Source organism: Protopterus annectens, chromosome 8.part0 (genome assembly GCF_019279795.1).
Source record: "Protopterus annectens isolate FY-2018-M chromosome 8.part0, PAN1.0, whole genome shotgun sequence".
Lineage (NCBI taxonomy): Eukaryota > Metazoa > Chordata > Ceratodontiformes > Protopteridae > Protopterus > Protopterus annectens.
In genome coordinates, this window is record NC_056741.1 from 1,816,082,138 (window position 1) to 1,816,103,358 (window position 21,221).

The 21,221-nt window shown below is 36.7% G+C and overlaps 1 protein-coding gene across 8 annotated transcripts in view; it reads left to right on the forward strand.

Moving 5' to 3' along the window:
* MTSS2 (MTSS I-BAR domain containing 2) overlaps positions 1-21,221 on the forward strand; it is a 1,242,959-nt gene that overhangs the window by 868,016 nt on the left and 353,722 nt on the right. For all 8 annotated transcript variants that reach the window (XM_044081300.1, XM_044081304.1, XM_044081301.1 and 5 more), the window contains exon 4: positions 7,623-7,707. In XM_044081300.1, coding sequence (XP_043937235.1) covers positions 7,623-7,707 — 85 coding nt within the window. The remainder of the gene's footprint in view (positions 1-7,622; positions 7,708-21,221) is intronic.

Here is a 21,221-nt window from a genome sequence, read left to right on the forward strand (position 1 = left end):
ATTGTCATGTAAATTGTATTGATACTTAACCAATGTTTTTAATTTATCACTAATTTGTTATAATTATTTAAACTGCCGATGTTTTTGCTTTATTTGTGAAGATTGTAAAATTATTGTTATTAAAATGTTTTGCAATAATTTGGAGCTTTTCTCCCCAGGCCTCCACTGAAAATGGGCTTCTACCAAGTTGGACATTCCCAGTAATCAAATATCATTAAATAAATAAATAAGAAGTAAGCCGTCAGAGTAATCAGACATGCATTGGATCATAGTGGTGTTTAGAAGAATAGATCAGGGACTGAGGTAGGTTAAGAAGCTGGAATGGGAAGAATGAAGTAAGACTGTGTAAGGGGAAAGGATGCAAGGAAGGGGCTTAATAGAAGTTGAGAAGGATGAAGTTAAGTAGGGATAGGGTAGAGTAATTTGCAAGTGTAGAGGGTTAAGAGATACTACGGTAACGTTGCCATGAGTTGGAGTAGTGGAAGATTACAACTGAGGATAGACTGCCAATTTAGAGATATAGTAAAATCAAAACTTTGGTCAAAAGGTGGCCACTCCTACAGTGTATGCAGTCTAGTGGTCTCTGTTAGTATTTCTGTGCTAATATTCTGTAACTTTATGTGGATATGGGTGATGGGAAATTAATGCTTAGAATGTACCCGAATGGCTCTGTACCCTCAAACAAGTTTATGCTGAGGTATTTCATCTTCTTTTGGATGTCTGCTGCTTCTGTGGTGAATTGCAGAAGAGGAATTTTCTTTTGAGTGTTTTTTGCTTCCATGACATGTGATGCAAGTTGCGAGAAGTGGAATTTTCTTCCACAGAAATTCCCAAAGAGGCAGTCATCGGAGTGGATCGGTTCTTTTTTGCTGATTCTACTCTTAACCATGCTGTGCACATCTAATAACATGCTCAGAGTTTGGCATGCAGTGGGCATCTGTAAAGTCATGACACCCACTTCCAGAAATGAAGTAACACCTCAGGACAGCTGTGTGACCTCTTGATGCAAATGTTGCCATGGGATCTCTGGGCTCCAAGGGGGATTCATCCATCGGACCATGAAGCGTGGGTCATATACTCCCTCCCTCTGCAGAGAGACAAGCCAGCGAAAGTGGCATCACTCCTCCTCCTCCCACTACAGTAACACTAGTAGGCACCCAAGCTGCAAATTGAATTTGTCACCTGGATCATAGTATGGGTCTTATCTGTCTCTGCCATTGGTGTTGGCAGATTCATACGTTTTATATATGTAGGTATGCTAGAAGAAAAATGGTTAGATAAAATACATACCTGTTGTAAGAAACATGGCTTATCTTTGAATATCAAGTCATCCAGCATAGATGGGTTTTGGGGAAAAAAGAAATGACATTTTTTTTTCACAACACTATAGTTCACCAAAGACGAATGGACTGCCTGATTTGAGGCTTAAAAACAGTAGTGGGTAATCAACTCAACTTTGATAGAAATGTGTCCATAGTGAGCTGATGAGTTTCTGAAGTTGCCTATACAATAGTCAAATCCATTTCTAACTGAAATGGAAAGTTACAGTTCCCTTGTGCATCTCATTAACCCGTGTTGTCATTGATTATGATATCAACTGCGGGCACTAACCTCATGAGGAAAGAATAGGTAACTTCAGCAGCAGGAGAGATGCTTGTCAGTCAGAGAGAAACCAATGAAACTAAAAGACCAGAGAAAATGCCAGTCATGACTTTTGATGGCATACAGGCTCCTGGGGGGGGGGGGGTCTGCCTTCCTTCAGTGCATTGCATGACCCTTTTCTTTTGAAAACTCTCTTTGGAGAGCCTCTCTGTTTAAAGGCTAAGACCCAATCCTGCAAATCCCATCTTATCAAAAAGTAATACTGCAACGGAAAAAAAATCTGAAACTCGCTCACTCCGTTAAAGGATATTTTCAGAAGGAACTTGTATTCCCTGTTCCTTTAACCTTGGGTTCTGTGCTCCCAAATCCTTACCATTTAAATATGCTCACTCTGAGAAATACCTTGGATTAAAAAGAATACTCTGATATACGACAACCTTGGATGTATTTATTTTTTTTTTTATTGCATTTGTTTACCAGGATATTCCTGCTGGGCAGGAAGCTATTCCTTTTCACAGGAGGGCAAGTGACTACTGACTAGATGGCAAAGTGTAAGGTAATACCTTAGTTTTAACCAACTGATGTGTTTTTAAGTCCAGACAGGGATGTGTCCTATAATGATGACTGGCAGTACATTTTGAAACCTTATTATAGCACTGTTACAAGGGTGAGAGTTTAAGTGGATTTAGGTTATTCATGATGGAAGCAGTGTAAAGTAGTGTAGGGATGAGAAGGAATTGAGCAATACTTATTTATGGTACTATCTGTCAGGTATTGTTTGACTCTGTAGAATGCCTTTTGGTGGGTGTTTTTTACTACTTGTTTTATATGATAATCAAATTTTAAGCCTCCATCAATAGTGACTCCTAGAATCTTAATTTGACTTGCTAGTTCTCCGTTGATGTTGGAGGAAGTGGCTTTGAAATTATTTTTCTAATCATTTAAATGCTTTAGGGTAAATAAGATCAGTTTTGATTTTTTAGGATTAAAGAAAAGCTGTAAAGCCGACAGCCAGGCCTTTATGGTGGAGAAAGACTTCTAGGTGAGTTGTTTTGTCTGTTCTTTTAGAGGAACAGATGATTGTTGAGTCATCTGCATTCTGTATGATATCAACTTATTTAGACGCTAGGTGGAGATCATTACTGAAGTTACTGAACAACAGGGGACCTAAAATGGATGCTTGAGGGGAAAGTCATTGTAGAGGGAAGGAAAGAGATGTCATTTTGCATTTTACTGTTTATTGCCTATTTGAGGGGTAGCTAGACAGCAAAAATATGAAGTTTCATGTATTCTCAGGCAAAGCTATGGATAAATGTTGGAAAAGTGCTAAGACTAATTTAACACAGTTTGGGTAGTGGTTACCAGATGTTATAAAACGGTATTGGTTAACAGATGTTATAAAACTATGGAGAGCTGCAGATATACTATGAAAAGGAGTTAACAATGTTATGCACGGGAAAAGAGGCAGTTGCCAGTGAGAAAGCTTAAGAGCTGAGACTGGATACAATTATCCAAAAGTTTTGAGAGTGGAGAGTGCATGGCCATAGGCCTGAAATTTAAGAGCTCATTTGAGTTGCCACCTTAATGAAGAAGAAAACTGTGACACCTTTTCCATAGTGTGGGACATAGATTTTTGGGCTGGAACAGTTGATTAGGACAGAGGTAAGAAAAGGTAGGCCATCAGCAGAAATTTTGAATTACTCACATGGTATATTATCAAGGACAAGGGTGGTAGGTTTTAACATTATTAGTAGGTTTTTGATTGTAATTGATATTGGTTGGAGTACAGGTGTACTGGGGGCTAACAAAGGAGAAGATAAACCTATGTCTGCTTGTGCTGAGGATGTAATAAGTGAGGTTACTTATAGATGAAGAGGATATTGAAAGTGCTGGCTATGCTGTCGGTTTGGTTAGATGAAGCAGGTGTAGATTGTGATGGTGTACCAGGTTTTAGCAACTAGTTGATTGTAGTCCAAAAATCTTTGGGGTTGTTAAAATTTTCTGGTTGTGTATTATTACTACCATATTTTTTCTTGGTTTTGATTTGATTTTAGAGGAGTTTCTGAGACATTTATAGTACTGATAGGTGTCTATGGTTTAACTTGCTTCCATTTTTAATAGATATAGCGTATACTCCACCCTCCAACAAAAAAAAGATATATTGACACATTCAGTTGTGTTATCCAGCGGCTATCGGAGTCCTTAGAATTACAGTAGGCATAACTCTCAACCTCTTAGCTCAAGAAATCTGGACAAAGCTTAAAACTATGGGGGGTGTGCAAAGACCCAAAAATAGGAACAGATTTTAAATACTGTTCTTATAAACTTAAAAAGTTTATAGGGTTTGTGTTAAAATGCATTTTATGAAAAACATTCTGAAACATATGAAGTCTGAAACTCAAATGTGTATCATTATTGACTTCAATCCTCGGTGATTTGTCGAAAACCAACATATTTTATGATAGACAAAAATATGAGGCAAAAATCTGGACTGTTGAGCGGTATAGTAGACATCCATCTGGAGCAGATAGTGCGCAAAGCAGACAGTAGGACACATAACCTGGTAATAAATATGAACAGTAATACTAAAAAAGTGGCAGAAACATTGCACAGAGAATTCTCAAATTTGCAAATTTCCAACTTTTTATTAACATTTAATATTTTTATATAATTTAATTTCAGACCCCTTAGTACAATTAACTGTAAAGCCCTACAAGTCCCTTAATTGTTTCCTAACATTTAATTACCAGATTACATATTGCTGATAAGATAGAGGTGAGGGAATGTTTTGTGTACTGCATTTTACGTATTAATGCAGTCTCAAACAGAACAGTGCTGAATCTGATGTTATCAGATGACAGGTGTGCATATTTATGTAATATAATATTGCTGCAGTTATATACATTTCTGCTCGAATGTACTAGCAGGCTGTCATGCATTTCTTAATACAATGGTTCCTAAGAAATCACTTGCTTATTTGTGTTGGGAGGGGCAAAAATATTGATTGCACAAGACCATTGTGTGCTGATTTAGGGAGTCTCTCCTATTATCCCCCACTGTTGTGTGATTGTGAAGTTGATATACTTTTAAGCTTAGAGGGCAAGGGAGAAAAACTTATTTTAGATCTGTCCATTTCAGTAAATGTTCTGAAAGTGTTTTCATTGTCTGTGATTAACAAAATAATTTGCAAAAGGTCACACATTCTGATGTTATGTAGTGGACATGTTCCAGCCCTACTGTACACTCTGTCAACCACCAAAGCCCATGCTTTTCAGCACTGTAAAAGTAAGAGAATTGTGCCATGTTCCAGAAATGATGTATGCATTGCAACTCTTGCTTAGAAACTCTGTGTTTCTATAAATAGCTAGACATTCCTAAAACATGTAAGAACCCAATAACTCAATTTTGGGTAACTTATAAATATTCAAACTACTTTCATGCATAAAAAGTGGCAACAACTACAAGTGAACACATTTGCATACTCATATGGGTTTTATAAATCCAAGGGACCCCGTAGTGATCCATGCTGTGGCATCATGTAAGGCCACATCTGTACTCCATGGCTTGTGGACTGACGAAAATCTAGCCTTTATGTCAACTCAGAATCAAAATATGAGTGTCAGACTTTTCATTGCTTTTGAAGAAATTTCACAAAGGTGTCTCACAGAATCCATTTGAAGTCTGGTAGAGTTACAGCTGTCAGTAACTAAATGTATTATAGTGCTGTCATAAAGGTGTGGGCAAATGCATTGTTTTGTACTAAACTGCACCTTGCACCATTACTGAGACATCATTCTTCAGTGTTAAAAAACATTTGATAAACTAGTTTGAAAACAGTTTAGTAAATTCTTGGGGCTGCTATTTTTTAAACTATGCAGTTCTTACAGCAGATAGCACAGTGGTATGGTGGTCAACACTGCTGTCTCACAGTGCTTGGTTCTCAGATTCAGTTATTAGCTGGGGTGCCTGCTTTTAAGGAGTCTGCCTGTCTTCACTCTATCCACATGAGTTTTTGGGGTCTATATTATTTGAACGAAAGTTCAAATTGTCGATCGCTGTAAACAGCGAAAATGCCAATAATTGAATCCTGTATTGTGTGTGGGGGGGGCTGTGCTCCCCCACACCCCCCGCTAATTATATATACCAACTCTGAGATTGCACTACAGTGAGGAAAGGGTAAATTTCCCGATCTTCACTGTACCGCAATCTCACAAAACAGACATCGATTATTGCCATTTTCGCTGCTTACAGCAATTGACATTTTGAACTTTCATTCAAATAATATAGACCTGAGTTTTTGTTGGGGTTACCATTTTTTTTTCCCATCCCAAAGACATGCTAATAGGCAACTTTGTGGACCTTGAAATAGCTAGTTGGGGAATGTTTGATGGCATAAAATTCCTATAATAGACTTTCATCCTGTATGGTACTGGTTCTCTGCCTTATGCCTTTCCTTACCAAGATAGACTCCAACACATCCCCTATCCTGAATAGGATAAAGAGAGTATCAGGACATGAATAAGTAAACATTCTACAGTTTCAAGAGCTGGATCTTCTGCTACTGTCTTAAAGAAAGACTAGTTTCCAAATTATTTTTCAGACTTTTCTTTTTTAATCTTGTGGGATTTCTGGAAACGTTCTTTTCATTCCACATATGTAAAATGTATCGGAACTTAGCAGTCACATTAGAAAACCTTTGCAGTCAGTCTCATCATATGGTCCTACAACCTCATAAAGTGTGGGATATCAATTTCCTCTGATTTTATGGAAGTGTGTGGAGAAGAGAGAACATTCTAACAGTTCAGCATTCTTTTACTGTGTCTGCCTAATTTCCAGCCAGCGACATAACCAATGGCTGCCTAAGGTGAACCTTTTTTGAAAAATTCTGTATTTTGTGGAGAGTACTGTGTGCAGAGCTCAGTTGATTCACTGTACATCTGCAATGCTGGAATAGCTTAACTCCCAAAGGACATGGTTTTCCATCATGGTACACAGTCATTTGTCACACATAAGGATGACTAAAAGCACATGGAAAATGGCAAGGTTGGAGAAGTTAGGAGGTAAGGGAGATGGACGGACAGTAGTGAGGCTAAAAGTAACTTTAAGAGGATTAGGATGCATGTAAGGTTGTTTGTGCTGTAAACATGAGTATGGCAGTTGTTTTATTGAGAAAGTTGTTGAAATTAAATGAGGGATCATCAGAAAAGGACCTTACATTTTTCTTGGATTACTGCTTACTGTGGACACCTTCTGCAACATAGTCTCCTCTGTTTTTTGATAATTTAATAGAACAAACATCTTTAGATGGTTTTCTTGTCTGAAGTAGATGTGTAGTATAGAATACAGCACTTAATCAAGTTACAAGTTCCTTTAATCCACAACAGTGTTGCAGTTTTCTTTTTATAGATTTTGTACCATTAATTGCCTGTTGTATTGATTTACAGAAGTCCTTATGTATCATGATTGAGCAGCCTTGAACAACAAACTATTTTGAGTAATGATGCTCTGAAGTCAGCCTACATTCCCCTGTGGTAATCCAGGCTTTGATCTGGAGTTTAACCATAAGTAGCATTAATTCCTTTAGAAAGAAAGAATGCACGGGGTGGGGGTGGGGGATTGTAGGTGGGCAGAATCAGCAGATGAATTTAGAGAACATCTTGTAACATAACAGGTTATAATAAGTGCTTTTAAAACCGAAGCATGATTGATTGTGCACAAATCCTAGTTTGGATTAATTATTTTCCCTCTTTCTAACAAATGAACATTAACGCAGCAAAGCTACTACAATTTGTCCTCTTTTGAGAGAGTAGGCAAAGCCTTCACTGTTATCTCATTTCAACTCCCTTGTGGACAGTAATTAAATGCTCAAACTGCCTTCTTTTCACATCTGTTTCCTGGTAAGCCTATGATGTCTGAATTTGATTTGATGCTCATTTCTGCGATGTTTCAGTGCCCTCTGATGGTAACTGATATTACTTTCAATGTGTGATTTCATCACTACTGTTTTTTTTTCATTGCAGGGGCTACCAGGGACATTGGGTCTGCACTGACACGGATGTGTATGCGGCATCGCAGCATCGAAACCAAGCTTCGGCATTTCACCAAGTAAGTCAACAAAACACTTTTTTTACACTTTTGTCTTTTTTGTGCAGTGGTGTTAATCAGCAGCAAACAGAAAAGAGGAACAGATGGTGCAGTAAAGGGCTTATGATGTCATCGCGCACAAATATCAGTAAAAGGCTCAGATATTTTTCCTGCTAGACGACAGAATATTAAAAACACATTTGATTGCCAGAAGGATGAAACTGACTGATTTTACACCTGTAAGATGTTCAGCTGTGAAAGTACAGCAGTAGTTCAGTAGCAAACTAGTTGTGGATCATCAGGGCCGAAATGGGGAGAAGGGCTATTTAATACTAGATGCAGTATGCATATAACCATGTGACATCAAACAGCTCTACCCAGTTATGGCAGATCAAAAATCCCTGGCCTCAAGAACAGCATATGTAATGCTGTTAGGCTGTTTTGTTCTATGTTTCTAATTTCCCACGTCCCTTTTCCAACCTGATGACAGCTACTGTGGTCCCAGCCCTGCTGTAGGAAGTATTATTGGTCACAGTATGGTTTGGGACTATCAGAGTAACACTGAGCAGGTGATGGTCAATAGGTAAGGAAAAAATGTAAGATAGATTTTCAGATATTATACCAAGGCCCCATCTGACAGAGTTGGTGTTAGCTCAGATGGATGTAAAAAAAATGAGTAGGGTAAGTTCCCCAATGCCCTGCCCACCTTCCCCTAGTCCATATCAATACCACCTCAGCTCTCCCCTCAAAAGAGGCCACTAGCCTAGTGGGGTTTACTCAATCAACAAGGAATAAAGTAAATAAATATTTGAAGAAGTAGTCTTGTCTTTTGGTCTGAAGATTTGTGTATATTTACTCATGGTTTTACCAATTAAAAAAAACGCTCTAGATTTTTTTTTTAAGTTTTGTAAAATTATTCAACTTGTAGAAATGTACTTAGGCAATGGAGATATGTCTTGCAGCTGAGTCCGTTCAAATGATCAAATGTTTGGTTGGTCAGACTGATCGAGTCACAGCTTAAGTGGACAAATATTCAGTTGATTGTAAAAGGAATAGAATAGAGTATCATGCAGAATGGAGAGGAATTTGCAATTCTCCTTTTGGTGTACACAAGGTTTAGAATGTTTAATCCCCTGCAAAAAAAAAACTTGTGACAGACAAAGTAGTAGAGCTTAGCAGTACCAGCAGCCAATCTTACTGTACAATTATTGTACCACTTTTAATAATATCATTTACTGTTCCATTGGCTATATTGTACCACGTTTAGTAATGTTGTCCTTTACTGTTACAATGACCATATGGTATCACTTTTAATAATGTTTTTTACTGTTACAGTGACCATATTGTACCACTTTTAATAATGTTGTCCTTTACTGTTACAGTGACCATATTGAACCACTTTTAATAATTTTGTCCTTTACTGTTACAGCGACCATATTGTACCACTTTTAATAATGTTGTCCTTTACTGTTACACTCTCCATATTGTACCACTTTTAATAATGTTGTCCTTTACTGTTACATTCTCCATATTGTAGCACTTTTGATACTGTTATCCTTTATCGTTAGTGACCATATTGTACCACTTTTAATAATGTTGTCCTTTTCTGTTACAGTGACCATATTGTACCACTTTTAATAATGTTATCATTTACTGTTACAGTGACCATATTGTACAACTTTTAATAATGTTATCCTTTACTGTTACAGTGACCATATTGTACCACTTTTAATAATGCTATGCTTTACTGTTACAGTATAACATCAAAAACGAAGCTCCTGCACGTGAGCAATTGCATGCCTCAAGGCAAAAATTCAGAAAAACATCAAGTGAGCCAGCAAACTGTTGCCTGAAAGAAAATTTATTATATAACTGTAAAAAACGTATATAAAAATAACAAACAACCAGACCGGTTTTGGCTGGCACAAAAACACAGCCTTCCTCAGTGTAAAATTAAATATTCAGATGTTGCTGTTTAAGTACATGCAGCTGAAAGTTCATTGGTTCCACCTAAAATTGTTCATTTAGACCGGGTGGGAATAATCCACCTAATTTAACAATCCACTTTTTTTCTTTGGAATTAAGAATTGAGTGCCAACCTGCTTTGTTGAGTTTGTTACCTTTTATAACATCAGTTACCATAAAGGAAAATTTTGCAGTTTTATGCAACAGTTGATGTTTATATAGAGCATTATTCACCTTTTTATTTTTGATGTTGCTTACATGTTCAGATATTCTGAGCCTAAGGGGATGTGAAGTTTGCCCAGTGCAGAAGGATCCACAAGTACACGTAGCCAGATAGATCAACCAGTCAGTACTGCAGTTAGCAAAAAAATTAACATCATAAACTGTAGCAGAATTATGACTGGTAAATTGTTTGGATTTACTTACTTTGGCACATTAGTGCAATGACCACACGGAAAACAACCAGTCAAAGGTTCCCCTGTAAGAGTAGTCTGTAATGCCTGAGACTGCCTATTGTCATGAGAATGTTTATAATGGTTGAAACAGCCATCTAAAGCGTTTTCAAAATGAAAAAAGACATCTATCTGGTATTTGCCAATTCTTGATCACATTGTAGAATGTTCCAGTCTCTGTATACTATGGATGAGAATGTCTGAATTTCTAGCATATGTAGTTGTAAACTTAATCGGTTGTGATACCATGGTATTGTGTTCTTTGTAACATAACAAATCATCCCTCTGGAGTGTATCAACCAAATTGCTGGCTTGCAGAACATGCCCCATCTTGCAACCCCTAGATCTAAATCTGTTTGTAAGGTCTTTTCTTTGTTCCTGAAAGGAAGATTCATCAGAACAGATACGCTTCATTCTGATGAATTGAGATTTAGGAATATTCTTAGCAATGTGTGGGGGGTGAAAGCTGGTGGCATGGAGGATGGTATTGTATTCAGTATATTTTCTGAATACCTCAGTACTTAATGTGTTGTCTGGTAGTCTATTAATCAGTACATCCAGAAAGGTAATGGTGTTGATATCATAGTGTACTTTGAACTGAAGGCCCCATTTGTTGTCATTCAGATACCTTAGAAAATCAAATAATTGATGGGTCTCTCCTTTCCATACCATCCAACAGTCGTCCAAATAACGTCTCCAAATATCAATGTTTTCAAGATAAATGTTGTTATGGCTGTTGTAAATAATATGCTTTTCAACAAACGCCATAAACAAATCAGCAAACCTGCAAAATTTTCCTTTATGGTAATTGATGTTATAAAAGGTAACAAACTCAACAAAACAGGTTGACACTCAATTCTTAATTCCAAAGAAAAAAAGTGGATTGTTAAATTAGGTGGATTATTCCCACCTGGTCTAAATTAACAATTTTAGGTGGAACCAATGAACTTTCAGCTGCATGTACTTAAACAGCAACATCTGAATATTTAATTTTACACTGAGGAAGGCTGTGTTTTTGTGCCAGCCGAAACCGGTTTGGTTGTTTGTTGTTTTTGTATATGTTTTTTACAGTTATATAATAAATTTTCTTTCAGGCAACAGTTTGCTGGCTCACTTGATGTTTTTCTGAATTTTTGCCTTGAGCCGTGCAATTGCTCACGTGCAGGAGGTTCGTTTTTGATGTTGCACTGTATCTCACATCCTGCTGGGGGCCTGTGTACCTGATGCAGACTGCAGATTATCTCTGTAGTCATTTACTTACTTCAGTTATTGTTGGTTCGTTTGGTTCACCTTATTGGATTTGATTTGTGGAGCTAACCTGATTGTTGGACAAACCTTGGCATTTTTATGCTGGATCTACCATTTTGGATTATATATATATTTCTGTAGTTTGCAGTTTAAAGGCAGGATTCGCTGGTTTGCGTTTTTTCAAACGCTATTGTATGCTGCCACATGGATACACAGTCCTACAGAGGCATTTATGTTTAAATGAACAAGCTTATTATCAGTGTTTTGGTTTTCCCATCACCGAATGGTTTTGGATCTAATTTCTAGTTGACCTGGTTAATACGGGGCGTTTTCTCATGGGCGCCTACAATACATTAACATTTTTGTTCAAAAGATTTCAAGGAAGCTGTGTTTGTGTGGGGAATAGTTTGTGTGGACTTTTAGCAGAAGAGTATAGTTTGCTAAAGTGAATACGTTTCATATCAGCAATTGGGTTCCTGCTTCTATCATTGTTTTGGGGCTGCTTTATCATGGGCGCCATCTATATTCAAGGAAGCTGTGTTTGTGTGGGAAACTGTTCGTGTGGACTTTTCGCTGACGAGTTCAGTTTGCTAAAGTGAATACGTTTCTAATCAGTATTTGGGTTTCTGTTACCACCATTGTTTTGGAGCTATTTTTCAGTTGACCTGGTTCATATATCGGCTGCTTTATCACGGGCACCATCTATATGTGAACAATTGTGCATAAAACAAAACCAAGGTACTGTTTTTTACTGTTTTTTTCCTTTTTATCACGTATTTTTGGCCTTTTTCTGCTGGTTTTTGCATTCTTATCTTTGGCTGTGTACAGGAAGTTGTGCTTTCGTGAAGAACAGTTTATGTGGACTTACTATCAACAATTAACCAGCAGGAGGTTTGTTTTTGTGGTGGCATGACTAATATATCTTGATTAATTGCTTACCTATGTCAATTGATCAACAAGATACTGTCTTCTATCCTCACCTTACATATTGGACTAATGTGTTTTCAGTATGTATCGCAAGTTGCAATTTAAGGACCAAAACTGTTGGTGTAGATTTAATACTAACTGTTAACCAGTATTGGATGACTTGGTCATATTTTATGACAGAATTACATCAAGTACTTAGCCCTCTACAGGTTCGGTTCTGATCATTTCTGCCTTGATTTTTTCCTTTTTTTGTACCAATTGATTTATTATTGTGCATCACTTTCTTTGTCATTGGATTGTGTAGGATGGTGCAGGAACAATTGCGATGCATTTAGTTTCTGGCTACTAATACAATCACACTTTTTGGTACTGTAATTCCAATGGTTGTTCCAGTCACAGTTTATGGCATGTGAATTTTTTTGCTCATATGGTTTATATACCATTATTAATCCCAAGTTCTGTTTCAGATACATTGGTTGCTTGAATTAAACATATATAACTAGATAAAACATTAGTGAGGCACACCACATTAACACCCAGCTGGGTATTTATCCATCCAGGTACAGTGTTTTATAGTTTTCATGGTTCAATAGATGCAGTTGTGCTTTAGTAACATTTTTTATAATTTAAATACCACGAGTTGAACCACCTGGTTCAGTTTAACTTCATCCATTTGTCATTTATATGAACACTGGACATTTTCCTTTCTGGAACAGTTGCCAACATAGTGTAAATATTTGTTCCTTATACCTATAGTTATTAGGAACTATATTGAACATTTTTTCTTGTGTGTTGGATATTTTAGAACAAACACATTACACTGGTTTCTTGACTGCATTGATATCTATTAAGATACTTGAATTTCTTATTGTTGCTAATTCTACCATGGATTATAATTTTTACCCCATGGTTTATATCACTCGGGTTCTTCTTAAATTAGATATTCCAAGCCAGATTTTGGACATCATTTAGGTCTTTTCATTTAGGGTTTTGGCAAACTTTATCATACTATATAGCTATTCCTTTTTTATTACCTGAAGGAGACGTAGCCTTCTGTACAATATACTACAAGCTGTTTAACAAAGGCTATTATTGTCTCTTTATTTTGTGAATTGTTCCATGATGGTTCATTTTCTGACGTAGCATTTCCAATTTTTGGACTTTGGCTATTATTGTCTGTCTTTCCGAACCAATTATTATATAGTATTGCTTTATCTAATCCCCCAAATTTTTATTTGGTATTAAATTTTATTATCTTCACTGACATTGAGATGGATCTTCTCAGTTTGGTCTCTGGTCTATCAGGTGATAGGTAAGACCTTGGGGCCTTTGGATTAGGTTCTTGTACATCCAATGTCAATACAGGTGAGGCCTTGGGCCCAGAGTCAACATGTGGAATAGCTTTTGACCAGTTACACAAACATCTTTGATCTCTGAGAGCCAATGTTTGGCATTCAAAATTGTTCAAGGCTTATATTGCCAAAAATATAACACCAAGGGGACTCAGAGTGAGGATACAACCGCATGTGGGGGAAGCTGATGAGGAGCTCAATAATCAATGGGCAGCTATTCAGCAACATGCTACTATGTCTTTTGTAGAAGCATTAGCCAAGTTTCACGATCGAGTTATCGATCGTGAAATCAATGCAGTCATGAAACTAGTCAATGATATACAACCATTTGAAGGGGAAACATTCTTTAATAAACAGTTGACCAAAGTGGCATCAGATCTAAACAATTTGGAGGAACAATTGAAAAAGAGAAAAATCAAGAAATTTAACAGAGATCAACTAGATTATCAAGGTACCAATCCTTTTAGCAACACAAACAAACATGTGAGATTCACACCACATTCAACACGTACTCCCAAACGTAAAAGACCTAGGTCTATTCTTAGAAATCGCACTCCAGACATTGATTCATCTACCGATGACCTTTCTTCCTGTACTGACAGTGATCTGCAGGCTGCATCAGGTTCACCATCCCCGAAAAGAACACCAGCATCTATCCCTTTAGGCCTAGATATCAACGTGGGGGGAGAAAACATAAGAAAAATAAACAGCATACAGAGCCTACTGCAATTAGCAATGCAAAAATAAATGTGATACGAAATGTTAATGTTTTAAACTTGTCAGACATTGTGTTGTCATCTTTACATTTGTCTGTTCTTATTAAAAGTCTTACATTTATACTGGGTTTCATGGTATCTGAAGATGTATTAGCACAGGACGTTATGTCCTTTTGTAGAATGTTGAATCTAAAATTGCATTTTGGTGATATGGATAACAATTACAGTCAAGATAAATTCATTTATCATAAATCACGTTTCCTTCCTCCTATGCATCCTATTGTTCATCAATTCCAGAATAGTATACTCAAAGATCTACACTTTTCCAGGTCCAAGATACGGTATAAATCGAACAACATCACATTGGCGGAGAAACAAGCAAGCAAGGAATTACAGAACAATAGCAACATAGTCATCATTTCTGCTGATAAAGGTGGGGCTGTAGTTGTCTTAAACTGGGCTGTTTATGATAATGAGGCCAAAGGACAACTTTCTGATAATAGATACTATTCTGAAATGGTAATAAATCCCACATTTAGGTTAAAAAAACAGATTGATGATCTCTTGTTAAGTGCAAGGAACGAGGGCATTATTGCCACTGACGTGATGTATCAGCTAATGATACAGAACCCAGCCAATCAATATATTTATTTTTTACCCAAGATACACAAGGACCCGGTAAAGCCACCAGGTAGACCCATTGTTTCAGGGAAGGGTTACATCACTGAACCATTATCACTATATCTTACCAAACATCTCAAGCCTTTGTTATCTTTTGTACGATCACTGTTACAGGATACTACCAACGTTCTACAAATCATTTCAGATACTCAGTTGGAACCAGATTGGTTATTGTGTACACTTGATGTAAGTGCCCTTTATACCAACATTCCTCAACAAGGGGGTTTGGAGGCCCTGACCTATTGGCTGGAGTTGGCCGGCTTATATCAGCCTGATTTCAACCAGTTTTTGGTTGGTCTTGCAGAGCATGTCCTGATCAATAACATCTTCTTCTATCAAGATGTTTGCTATTGGCAAACTAAGGGTACAGCAATGGGAGCATCGTTTGCCCCTATTTATGCTGATTTGTTTATGGCGTTTGTTGAAAAGCATATTATTTACAACAGCCATAACAACATTTATCTTGAAAACATTGATATTTGGAGATGTTATTTGGACGACTGTTGGATGGTATGGAAAGGAGAGACCCATCAATTATTTGATTTTCTAAGGTATCTGAATGACAACAAATGGGGCCTTCAGTTCACAGTACACTATGATATCAACACCATTACCTTTCTGGATGTACTGATTAATAGACTACCAGACAACACATTAAGTACTGAGGTATTCAGAAAATATCCTGAATACAATACCATCCTCCATGCCACTGGCTTTCACCCCCCACACATTGCTAAGAATATTCCTAAATCCCAGTGCATCAGAATGAAGCGTATCTGTTCTGATGAATCTTCCTTTCAGGAACAAAGAAAAGACCTTACAAACAGATTTAGATCTAGGGGTTACAAGATGGAGCATGTTCTGCAAGCCAGCAATTTGGTTGATACACTCCAGAGGGATGATTTGTTATGTTACAAAGAACACAATACCATGGTATCACAACCGATTAGGTTTACAACTACATATGCTAGAAATTCAGACATTCTCATCCATAGTATACACAGAGACTGGAACATTCTACAATGTGACCAAGAATTGGCAAATATTATACCAGATAGATGTCTTTTTTTCATTTCGAAAAGGCAAGAATTTAGGTGGCTGTTTCAACCATTATAAACATTCTCATGACAATAGGCAGTCTCAGGCATTACAGACTACTCTTACAGGGGAACCTTTGACTGGTTGTTTTCCGTGTGGTCATTGCACTAATTGTGACAAAGTAAGTAAATCCAAACAATTTACCAGTTGTAATTCTGCTGCAGTTTATGATGTTAATTTTTTTGCTAACTGCAGTACTGACTGGTTGATCTATCTGGCTACGTGTACTTATGGATCCTTCTACATTGGGCAAACTTCACGTCCCCTTAGACTCAGAATATCTGAGCATGTAAGCAACATCAAAAATACAAAGGTGAATAATGCTCTATATAAACATCAACGGTTGCATAAAACTGCAAAATTTTCCTTTATGGTAATTGATGTTATAAAAGGTAACAAACTCAACAAAACAGGTTGGCACTCAATTCTTAATTCCAAAGAAAAAAAGTGGATTGTTAAATTAGGTGGATTATTCCCACCTGGTCTAAATGAACAATTTTAGGTGGAACCAATGAACTTTCAGCAGCATGTACTTAAACAGCAACATCTGAATATTTAATTTTGCACTGAGGAAGGCTGTGTTTTTGTGCCAGCCGAAACCGGTCTGGTTGTTTGTTGTTTTTATATATGTTTTTTACGGTTATATAATAAATTTTCTTTCAGGCAACAGTTTGCTGGCTCACTTGATGTTTTACTGTTACAGTAACCATATTGTGCCATTTTTAATAATGTTATCCTTTACCGTTAGTGACCATATTGTACCACTTTTAATAATGTTATGATTTACTGTTACAGTGACCATATTGTACCACTTTTAATGATGTTATCCTTTACCATTAGTGACCATCTTGTACCACTTTTAATAATGTTATCATTTACTGTTACAGTGACCATATTGTACCACTTTTAATAGTGTTGTCCTTTACTCTTACATTGACAATATTGTACCACTTTTAATAATGTTGTCCTTTGTTACAGTGACCATATTGTACCACTTTTAATAATGTTGTCCTTTACTGTTACAGTGACCATATTGTACCACTTTTAATAATGTTGTCCTTTACTCTTACATTGACCATATTGTACCACTTTTAATAATGTTGTCCTTTGTTACAGTGACCATATTGTACCACTTTTAATAATGTTGTCCTTTACTGTTACAGTGACCATATTGTACCACTTTTAGTTCCATTATTCTTTACTGTTACAGTGACCATATTGTTTCACTTTTAATAATGTTAGCATTTACTGTTACAGGGACCATATTGTACCACTTTTAATAATGTTAGCATTTACTGTTACAGGGACCATATTGTACCACTTTTAATAATTTTGTCCTTTACTGTTACAGTGACCATATTGCACCACTTTTAATAACGTTATCCTTTACTGTTACAATGACCATATTTTACAAGTTTTAATAATGTTGTCCTTGACTGTTACAGTGACCGTATTGTACCAGTTTTAGTAATGGTGTTCTCTACTGTTACAGTGACCATATAGTACCACTTTTAATGAAGTTATCCTTTACCATTAGTGACCATCTTGTACCACTTTTAATAATGTTATCCTTCACTGTTCCAGTGGCCATATTGTACCACTTTTAATAATGTTATCCTTTACTGTTACAGTGACCATATTGTAGCACTTTTAATAATGTTGTCCTTTACTGTTACAGTGACTGTATTGTACCACCTTTAATGTCCTTTACTGTTACAATGACCATATTGTACCACTTTTAATAATGTTGTCCTTTGTTACAGTGACCATATTGTACCACTTTTAATAATGTTGTCCTTTACTGTTACAGTGACCACATTGTACCACTTTTAATAATGCTGTCTTTAGTTTCAGTGACCATATTGTACCACTTTTAATAATGTTGTCCTTTACTGTTACACTGAGGATATTGTTATGCTTATTAACCTATTGTAAGTGGCTTAAACAGAAATGAGCTTCTGTATGACTTATCCTGTGAATGTGTATTATGTGAATGTGTATGACTTATCCTGTGAATCTGTATCTATTGTATTGTACCATTAGTGGAGCTTTTCTCCCTGGGCCTCCGCTGAAAATCGACCTGTGCCCAGTTGTACCTTCCTGGTAGACAAATGTAAAATAAAATAAAATAATAAATAAATACTGTTACACTGACCATATTATATCACTTTTAATACCATTATCCTTTGCTGTTACAATGACCATATTGTAGCAGTTTTAATAATGTTATCCTTTACTGTTACAGTGACCGTATTGTACCACTTTTAATAACGTTATCCTTTACTGTTACAGTGACCATTTTGTTCCACTTTTAATAACATTATCCTTTGCTGGTACAGTGACCATATTGTACCACTTTTAATAATGTTGTCCTTTGCTGGTACAGTGACCATATTGTACCACTTTTAATAATGTTGTCCTTTGCTGGTACAGTGACCATATTGTACCACTTTTAATAATGTTATCCTTTACTGTTACAGTGACCATATTGTACCACTTTTAATAATGTTATCCTTTACTGTTAGTGACCATATTGTACCACTTTTAATAACGTTATCCTTTACTGTTACAGTGACCATACTGTACCACTTTTAATAATGCTGTCCTTTATTGTTGCAGTGACCATACTGTACCACTTTTAATGTTGTCCTTTACTGTCACAGTGACCATATTGCACCACTTGTAATAATGTTGTCTTTTACTGTTATAGTGACCATATTGTACCACTTTCAGTAATGTTGTCCTTTACTGTTACAGTGACCATATTGTACCACTTGTAATAATGTTGTCCTTTACTGTTAGTGACCATATTGTACCACTTTTAATAATGTTGTCCTTTACTGTTACAGTGACCATATTGTACCACTTTTAATAATGTTGTCCTTTATTGTTGCAGTGACCATACTGTACCACTTGTAATAATGTTGTCGTTTACTGTTACAGTGACCATATTGTACCACTTGTAATAATGTTGTCCTTTGTTACAGTGACCATATTGTACCACTTGTAATAATGTTGTCCTTTACTGTTACAGTGACCATATTGTACCACTTGTAATAATGTTGTCCTTTACTGTTACAGTGACCATATTGTACCACTTGTAATAATGTTGTCCTTTGTTAGTGACCATATTGTACCACTTGTAATAATGTTGTCCTTTACTGTTACAGTGACCATATTGTACCACTTGTAATAATGTTGTCCTTTACTGTTACAGTGACCATATTGTACCACTTGTAATAATTTTGTCCTTTGTTACAGTGACCATACTGTACCACTTTTTACAGTATGCGTAATGCTGATTTTTAGTCTTCATTTGGCTGCAGCTGAATGAGGACTAAAAACCTAAATATTATTTTACTGCCAACAAGTAGTTCTGGGTCAACCTGCAGTCTAAAATAATGTTTGCATGGTAAGGTCAAAAATCTCTGGAGTGAGTTTAGACTCTTTCACATTCCAGACTGCAGATGTAAGATTGTTTTTATGTATTTATTTTTTGTATCCTGGCAAGACAAACCAAACACAGTGGGTGGTTCATAGCTCCCATCTCCTTTGCTCAAGAATCAGGGACAATGCCAAAAAATAATGGACTAAGGAAGAAAATCAGAGACAATTTTTAAATATTACTTTAATTCACTTTGAATGTTAACAGAACTGGTTTTGCATCAGCAAACGTGTTCTGATGAATAAGAAGTGTTGATGTGGAACTCTAATGCCTGGAAATACTCTGTTTGTAATCCTCTATGGTTTACTAGAGTATTTACAATGTTATGGGGGATAAGGCACTAATATCAGTAAAATTCAGGAACACTTGAGAGCTGGGTGGATAGACACTGGGAATGGGGAGATGTCTATAGATGAAGTGATTGGCCCTGATATTTACTGATGGAATTCTGGTTTTGGAGGACTAATGTATATTTGGGTGACACAGGCTGGAATACAAACTGTGACCACTGTTTCTGTGAAACACAAATACATTAATGCCACCATTATTTATTTATTTATTTATCCTGCTGGATCAAACCAGATGGTGTGAGTAAGCTCTAGATATAGGGTCTGTCAGATTGTGAATGAAATGATAGACTTTGCTGCTAGAATTCTGACCTTGCAGGGCTAATGTGTACATGGGTGAAGCACGCTGGTATACAAGCTTTTATCAGGTCTATATCACATAGCCGAAGTTTTATAGCTTCGAACACGAAATGTACGAACCATTCCATTCAAAGTTAAAAAACTCTGACTATGAATTAAAAAAAAAAAAAAAAAAAAAAGAAGGAAAAACAAAATAAACTGCTGTAAGCAGGGGGGCAAGCCCCCCTGAACCCCCACCCCCCACTACTTAAATATACCAACTCCGAGATCGCATCTCATTCAACAGAATGGAAACCTCCCCTTATGATGATTTCCGTTGAAACGATCAAACTTGTACAAGTTCGAACTTATGGTCTCGACCATATAAGGTTTGAACTTGTACAAGTTCGACTATGTGATAGGAACCCGCTTTTATCACAGTCAGTTGCTACAGTCAACAAGCTAGCTATAACTGCTTTGTGGCAGAGACTATCTTTGAGTTAGTGATCTGCTGTAGTTCATTCACTTTATACAGTCATTAAGCCATTATTAGCCATTAATATTTGTAGGACTAATGTATGTATTTGTGACAAGTAAGTTTTTTTTTTCCTCTGACTTTTGAGTAAAGTTGTATCAAGATGCATTCAGAGCTCTCATCTGTCTCTGATTTTGAAGACTGTCAGGGATTTTGGTCTCAAAGTCTGTTTCTTGTAAATACATGGTTTTCTGGTAAACTGCTGAGAACTGCATTCAAATATTTACAGGCATTTGCATTTCAGACTTCATATCCTTCAGCGCTATACACAGCGAATGGCTCTTAGTAGGTTTGGCAGAATTTATACGAAAGCAACAAACCATTAACATAACAGTGCAGTGAGAGGTGTTGCCATGCCCCAGTGCTTGGTGCTCTGGTTAAGTTTTTGGCCGTGGTTCTTCCTGTGTGGAGTCCACATGTCCTTCCTGTGTCTGGGTTTTATCCAGGTTCCCTGGTTTCTACCAACAGCCCGATGGCATGCTGTAAGTGT